The 8655-nt window shown below is 35.6% G+C and overlaps 1 protein-coding gene across 2 annotated transcripts in view; it reads right to left on the bottom strand.

The window, feature by feature from the left end:
* Positions 1 to 6555: 6555 nt before the first annotated feature.
* LOC106081926 (uncharacterized) overlaps positions 6556 to 8655 on the bottom strand; it is a 39579-nt gene continuing 37479 nt past the window's right edge. The window contains exons 4-5 of one of the 2 annotated variants that reach the window (XM_013244198.2): positions 7633 to 8138; positions 6556 to 7433 (exon numbers count right to left, since the gene is read on the bottom strand). In XM_013244198.2, the coding sequence (XP_013099652.1) occupies positions 7054 to 7433; positions 7633 to 8138 (886 nt within the window). In that variant the 3' untranslated portion in view covers positions 6556 to 7053. The remainder of the gene's footprint in view (positions 7434 to 7632; positions 8139 to 8655) is intronic. The other variant, XM_013244199.2, reaches the window with a different exon arrangement.

Here is an 8655-nt window from a genome sequence, read left to right as displayed (position 1 = left end):
CACAGACTTGGTCTTAGAGACAAGGTAAGTTTTAGTATCAAACACTGATGAAACAAGTATTGGTACGCATATGTGTGTATGCGTATCTAACAATCTGCAACGCAATAAAATGCTAACAATAAAATAATTATGGTGCCATTTTATCACCGATCTACGAAACAAAAAGGCTATAAACATATAACGAATAACACAATGACAGATTGTAGAGACATAAAGTCTTCAATGTAATGGAAAAAAGTCTAAGCGTTTGCATTTACAAGTGAATATTTTCTGAAACAAGTGAAAAATGGCGCACAAATCTTAAACTACAGGGTAGCTGACACGAAGTGTTACCATTTTAAACGACCAGGATATCTCCAAGGCTTGTGATAGGGTCTGGCACGGTGCACTCTCATCAAAGCTGGTCGCTTTTAGAGTCAGTAATAAGTCTCATCCGATGGGTACAAGTATACATTGACTGCAGATGTGCCACAAGGCTCTATTCATTCCCCTTCCCTTTTCCTTTTTTTCATTGACGATCTAATCGGTCAGTTTTTAAACAAGTTTCTTCTTAGTGAGCAGACGTTTTTTGTACTGGCTCTTAGTAAATTAACATATAATAGTAATAGCAGTAACCGCGGTACTTCAAATCTGTCACAACTTTAGAGTATTTTGTGCCGAAGCTTTGTATGCAGATAGCAGTCCGAATAGGAACGTTATTTATAGCTAAACCACTTGCAAAATTCTGCAAAAGTTTCACTAATTTGAGTGAGTACTAGAGCTGGCAAACTATCGATAGTCGCAACATTCGATAGTTTTAATAATAAATATCGATACTATCGTTAATATTCCATTACCTATATTTTCAACGAAAATGAGAAGTAAAAATCAGGAGATCGATTTATATAGAAGCAATATCAGTGCACAGACCAATTAAAAGGCTAATAAAGTCAGTTGGAAGTCACGAGTGGAATCATTGTACAAAATGATTGTCTAATCGGACGAAAATTGCGCCCTCTATAGGTGCAATGTATCTTAAAGGATACATTCATTGTTGGATTGAGTATTCTTGTTAAGTTGTGCAAAATTTTGCGATAGTATCGATCGGGAATATATCCATCGATATTCATCTAACAAATTAAATATCGGTAGTATCGACATCGATATTTTGCCAACTCTAGTAATAACAAAGCAAAAAACTAAACAAACTTCAAAAGCGGAGCAAAACAAAGAGAGCTTATAATACCAAGAGAGATGGCTCTACTGAGCAAGCGAAACACTGAACGATTCTAACGTAAACACATAAATATATAGAGTTAAAGTTTTTTGTAAAGCTTTCGGTTTAGTACAGTCACAAATCCACTTGAATTGGAACCTATACTCCTTTAGTGTAAGCTCTGCTACGATCCATTAGCTGTGTTAACTAAGTCAATATCAACTAAACACCGACCGACAAAGTAGAAAACATTAGCAAAGACAAGAACCGGTATATAACAATGCTAAATATTATGGATACACCTGCGCAAAAACGCCTACACAAATCCATACTGAAAGTGATCCAAAAAATCGCCGAATGTCTAGTGGAGGTGATTACCCTTTAAAATTGATGTAAGCCATAGAAAAACGTTTCGAAAAACTCACAGAACCGTTAGAGGCTAGGCTTCATGACATGCTCAAAGATAGTGAGGAGCGTATTCTAGCCAAATTAGAAAAGAAGTTGGATACGATGAATGACCAATTGAGAGGGGATATTGTATGTGTCGATAAAATCGAAGCTGGAACTGAAGATGCTATAATCGGTATAAGAGAAGAAATTAAAACTTTGAAAACTCAACTCAAAGAACAGCAAAACAGCAATGTTGCTTGCGATCTTCGCATCGGTATCCCGTTTATTCAAAATGAAAACTTGAGTGACATTTTTTATAACATATGCAACACAATAAGAACGCCGATTCCAACTTTTCAATGCATATACACGCTGCAAAACCAGAATAATAAATTTAAAGATAATTCGCCTGATGCAGCAATCATTTTCAACATGTGGACACCATATGATATCCATACGACTAAAACGCCAAAAAAAAATTTTATGACAACATTCTCCAATGTTATCGATACGAAACTGACTTGGCAGACGATACGGGAGCTAAAAATTGGTAACACTCAACAAGACAATGGTATGGTTGATGTTGATGGCATTAACAGTAAATTTTTGGACATTCCGATGTGTGATGTTGACGATTCATTTTACGACATGTTTTTGTATATATTAGATGATCGCTTTGACTTTATTGGCGTAAGTGAGTTGGAAGTTTTCTCAAGTTTTATGTCAATAAAATCAAACGCAGTTAGTGCAGGCAGTTTAGATCCAAAGTTTTTCAAGATTTTATTGGGACCACTTCTACCATTCCTGACATTCATTTTTAACAAGTTGGTAAGTAACAGTTATTACCAACGACAATGGAAAACTGCAAGGATTTTGTCTATCCCAAAGACGAATGGGCAACAGAGGTCAATAGCTACTTTGCCATTCTTTCAAAAGCTTTTGAGAGAATTCTGAACGATCAAATTAATGGACATATGAATGAGAATGACTTATTGTCTTACAGGCAGTCTGGTTTCCGGGACGGAAATAGTTGTTCAATAGCTCTAATAGACTTTGCCGAGGATATACAGATCTACTTGGATGACAGAAAAATTGTATTTTTAGTTCTCTTGCACCACTCAGAAGCGTTTGGCATGGTACACCACGAATTACTATGTTCTAAATTACGTTACTTTTTTGGATTCTCAGCCACGTGTGCAAGATTGCTGCTCGAAAGAAGAATTCATGTGTTTGAGCTTTCTTAATATATTTTTCAATATTTCTAATAATAAATATCGATAGTATCGATTCTATCGTTAATCACCTATATTTTGAACGAAAATGAGAAGCAAAAATCGGGACATCGATTAATGTATTTAGAAGCAATATCAATGCCCAGGCCGGATAAACCAAATTTAATAGTTTGTTCTGAGTCATGCGAAAAATCAAGGTACAAAAGTTTAGCCGAATCGGATGAAGATAGTGCCCTCTACAGGCGCATAGTATCTTATAGGAAACATTCAGTGTTGAATCGCTTATATTTGTTAAATTTTGCCAAAAATTTAACTTTGCTGATAGTATCGATGGGAGAAGTATCAATCGAAACAAAATATTGGTAGTTCCATCGATATTTTGCCAGCTCTACTTGGTGCTACTTGACCGGATTCAGCGGGGAGCGATGATGTTGATTTCTTCTCTTGAACATAGTCGGAATGTGGGTAGCTTTGTACTGCTCGATCATTTATCTTAAATTGAAAGAGAAACGAACGAAATTCTGAATTGAATGATCTTCGCTCTGACAGGCAGGAAAACTTGGGAATAGAAATTCGACAGATCCCGGCCAGGATTCGAACATGGACACACGGAGCAACAGCATGTGTATACCATGGAGGCATTTGTAGTCGTATGGAAAAAAATTCCATCACTGCAACGAGAAACACACGTGATGGAAAAGAACAGCTAGTGTGAAAGGTATACAATTTTGTTAGAGTCTCATTTACATCGTAAACACGTTTTGCGTTATATTCGTTATAAGTACGACCTACCAATGTATGGCCCTTGAAGCGTCCACATCTAATGTGGTTGACAATTCCCCTAACCCAGAACGAAACACGTCCCACAGTAGTTGGTATGTTGTGATCTCTGGTTTTTCTTTTCCATTGCAAGACAAATCTTCGATAATTAAACTTGTCTTGAAAGAGAAACGAACAAAGAATTCATTTTGTTGTTGGAATTGCTTTGTTTTGGTTTCTTTTGGAAAGTAAAATAGAACCTCTTTAGTGTTGAAAAATTTAATTGGTATGCTATAAATATCGCGATTTCAAAATCGACCCATATATATGTTCGTCCGATTTGCAGTAATAATGCAATAAAATGGTCATATGTTACCCGATTCTCTCGAAATTTGGCAGGAAAGATTTTCTAATGACTCTCGACATTAATTTCATGGAAATCGGTTCATATTTAGATATAGCTCTCATATATATATATATATATATATATATATATATATATATATATATATATATATATATATATATATATATATATTATATATATATATATATATATATATATATATATATATAGCCATTGAGCCATTGAAAGCACATTTATTAACGAATCTTCCCAAAATTTTGTAAAACGCTTTCTTCGACGATTTCCACAATATCTATAAAGTTCTCGAAATCGGTTCGGATTTCGACATAGCTCTCATATATGTATTCTCGTCCGATTTGCAGTAATACTGCAATAAAATTGTCATTTGTTAACCGATTTTCTCGAAATTTGGCAGGAAGGATTTCCTCATTATGGATGAATTTCATAGAAATCGGTTTAGGTTTGGATATAACTCCCATATAAATGTTCGTCGGATTTGCATAAAATGGTCATTTGTTAATCGATTCTCGCGAAATATGACAGAAGAGATTTTGTCTTGCTTCTCGACATTATAGATGAATTTTATAGAAATCGGTTCAGATTTAGATATATCTCTCATATATGTATATCGCCCGATAGGTGTAGGGTATTATAAAGTCGGCACCGCCCTTTCCTTACTGGTTTCGTTATAAAGCATAAATAATTTTGGCTATTATACTGATGATAAACCTAAGGCGGCACATATATACAGAAGCCAAACTAATTTGTGATTTTTCCATTTTAAATCCTCATTAAAACTGAGCTAATTTCGGCACATTTCCAATGGAGTCAATGGTGGTGGTTGGTGCACTAATTTTCACTACGTAAGAGGGAATAAAGAATCGCTTTCCACTTTCAGAACGTAATTCAAATATTTTCCGTTTAACTTAAAATGAAAGCATGATTCAAAAGTTCACTTCTCATGGAATTAAAAATTAAATACATTTGTAATAATTTTGGTTTTTTTTTTTTGTAAAAATTAAAGCTATCCGAATCGGACTGGACCTAATGGAACGAAAACATTTTTGTGTCATAATCCGCTTCGGATACTCGGATACATGGCTCATGCATAAATATATGGTTTCATTTAATGGTTTTATTTTGTAGTTTTATGAATTTATCTGGCACTTAGCTGCTAATGGCCGAACAAAGGGAGAGAGTGCCACAAAATTAATTAATTTTATTTGCATGGTAGTCGGTTGACATTGGTGTTTACATATACGTACGTATGGGTACTTTATTTAATCATTTAAATTATATCACATTATCACACATTATGAGTTAACAATTATACGATTACAAATATTATCTGATGTCTGTCCATCACTCGCTTTCCAGATCCTGTGTCTGTCTATGGGGCGAGATGACAAAATTCCAGCAATCAATGCCAAATACACAACAACAATTATTCAAAATTTTATTTTCAATCAGAACAAATGCATGTGCGTATGCATGTATGCGAGAGAACATATACACATTAGTGGCTAACCAAAGGTCGTTAGGTCATTCGGTTGTTGGCGCGCTATTGCTGGACACATACAATTCGTTTAGGCCATTTAAGGATAATAGGGTTTTGGAGAAATCTCAAATGGTTTCAATGGATCAGTATATGCGGAAAACTTTTTTAAATATTCAAATCGCTGCCTTTTCCATAAACCCTACTGTCCATTAAATGCTGTCGGTTTGTGTACTGTCAAATAAATTCAATTTGCGGTCGTATCCAAACAAAATTAAAAGTGCAGTGCAATGTTTTCCACATTGTTTACACTCACAATGTTTTGTTGAATGTTCAGAAGGATTGTCAGTTTATCAACAGGGTTATTAAAGCCTTTTTGGGTGTTCGAAGATTTCTATATAAGATCGAATGTGTCCATTACTATTTTTGTTAATTTACTTATTATTTATTATTATACATTTGATTATGCTATCTAACAAAATTAATGTCATTTTTTTATTTTACGATACTCGTTAACTTATTTTATTAACTTTGCAGTGATTTTTTTTTTTTTTGAGTTCATACTATTTTATTTTATATTATATTATTTTATTCCATTTCCATTAATTTTTATCAAATTTTTATATTTAGTTTTTTTTTTAATCAATTTTTTTGGTTCAGATATTCAATCTGTTTTTTATTTTTTTATATTTCAATTTATTTTATTTTACTTTATATATATTTTTTTAATTTTTGTTATACTATTTTATAATTCTTTATTTTCATTTCATATTTATACCGCTGTTGGCCAATTGAAGAAAATGTTTTCGTTGCATTCGAACGTCCTGCATAAGAAATATCCCAGAGACTTGGGACACCCGCACTATCATTTGTTGCTGTGTACGCAGCAGGCCGGCAAAAAGTCGTAAAATTTGTTGCCCTATCACTCAAACTGACGCACCAAGTAAATGTCAACACAAATAAGTCCTCTCGAATTTGGGGGCCACCGCTCCTAGTTGGGGTCAAAGAAAACAAGCCTCCGTATATGTTCTCCCATACAAGCACACACACACGCACACATGCACACAAAATTACAATAAATTAATTTCTTCCAGGGGGTATCTTAAATCTAAACATGGTTTTTGTTTTTGTCTCTTACGGGTACAAGGGAGGGATCTTAACATCTAAACATTGCTTCCGTTTTTTTGTCTGTAAATGCAATATGTAATCGATAAACTTTAACACACAAAGAACTCCTTAAAGCTAAAACAATTCGTTTCTCTCTGTTTTGTTTTTTACTTAGCATTTTTTATAGTTTAGTTATATTGTTAATAAAAAAAATGTATACATATATATATAAGTCAGTCCTTAAAAAAACTTCGTAAACAATAAACCGTAAGGAAGGGTGTGATGTGGGGAGTAGTCGGATAGAAATAGGGGTAGAGCAAATTCACATAACCACAAAAATGTGTTTTTTCTTCTGCCTTTTGGCACAAAATTTGTTGATGGTCCAATGCGAGAGGGTGTGATATGCTTGCTCCGGTACTTAAAAAGGATTTATGAGTGGCACGGATTTGGATGTGTGGGTGTAAGTGTCAAGTGTACTAAAGGACGGAACAAGTGCTTACTGCACGCGTCAATTATTATGAGCCATGGTGCTGGAGGAAGCTGGCCTCTCGCCATTTGTTCTCGCCGTAGATCTACTACTGGGAGCTGCAGACGGCGACAGTTGCGATGGTGTGGAGCCCTGAACATCCATCGAGTTGAGCGTGTTGCTTGAAGCTGCCTTCTGATTGGGAAACAACACGGAATAGGCGGGAGGTGGGTCCAGTTCTTCATAGTTGGGTGGAGCATTTGGTGAAGAGTGATTGTCTTGGCCCAGACCTGCTGCTGCATTGGCCGCTGCATTTGCACTCTGCAGGGCGGACTCGCGCTCATTGTTGGCTGCATGCTGCGAAGCGGAAGCTGAAAGTGAACGGATGGTTTCAATGTGATAGCTATAGCGACAACAGCCAACTGATAAGAGTAAAGCATAGAATAAAGAGAGAGAGAGAGAGAGAGAGAGAGGAAAAGGGACGTGACAAAAATTGATGAGTTAGGGGACAAATTCATTGTGAAGTAAGATAATTTTTGTAGAAAGAAAATATGTGCCAATGCGAATGAGTTCGAACCAATAATTATGTGAAGCTTCTCGTAAACTTTTTCGAAAACTTACCCCATAGACCACAGATCAGTAGTGCTCCGCCACACAACAACATGCCCAGCATCAAGTAACCCCAAGGTCCATATTTGGAAAGGTCGGAATTTAATCCCGCTCTAGTGCCATTTCGTCTATGATGATGGCTGCCCAAAAAACTCGTAGCATTATCAGCTTTGCCCGACCCTTTGGTAGAGTTTTCCTTCTCCACAGTCAACTCAATGTCTAAGATTTCATTGAGCGTTTCATCTGATTGCGGCGATGTGGCATTCTCTCCTGGTTTGTTGGTTGCACTTGCGCCTTTACCCATTGCAGGGGCATCAAAGGCAAACAAATTGCGAAATACCTCCAAGGCAAAATGTTCGAAAATATCGGAATCCATTACGGGCGGCACTGGTTCCCCCATGCGGCTGTGTCTCCAACACATGGCATAATCCTCATCACTGTCGTATTCATTGCTATTGGGACAGTGGCGTATGCCATCACATATTAAATCTTTGGAAATGCATAAAATTGGATCATCTCTGAAAAAGAAAAAAATTCCATAAATAACTTGTTTTGATTGGACTCTCATAATATGTTTTTTTGCAATCGAGCAGTTATGAAAATGTTGTTTATACATTATGCCTTAGAAGCATTATACCGGTCTTAAAAATGCAATTTAGCTAGATGTTATTTTGCTAAAATTATCATGGCGGTTAATATAAGTGTCGTTTGATCACAAGTTGTACCATACAAGATATATACCGACGGTGACATACATACATACATATGTAGTTAGGAGTATATATGGGAGCTATATCTAAATGGCAACCGATTTTGATGAAATCTTGCAGATATGTTAAGATCAGTAACAAAAAATTTCGTGCCAAATTTTGTGCAGATCAATCGAAAATTGCAGTTACTACGGTCATTTAAGTGCAAATCGGACGATACATATATATGAGAGCTATATCCAAATTTACGCCTATTTTGGTGAAATCTCGCAGATATGTTAAGATCAGTAACAAAATATTTTGTGCGATATTTTTTGTGCAGATC

Source organism: Stomoxys calcitrans, chromosome 5 (genome assembly GCF_963082655.1).
Source record: "Stomoxys calcitrans chromosome 5, idStoCalc2.1, whole genome shotgun sequence".
Classification (NCBI taxonomy): Eukaryota; Metazoa; Arthropoda; class Insecta; order Diptera; family Muscidae; genus Stomoxys; species Stomoxys calcitrans.
The sequence above is the reverse complement of the archived record's forward strand: the minus strand, read 5'-3'. Positions and strand labels throughout refer to the sequence as shown.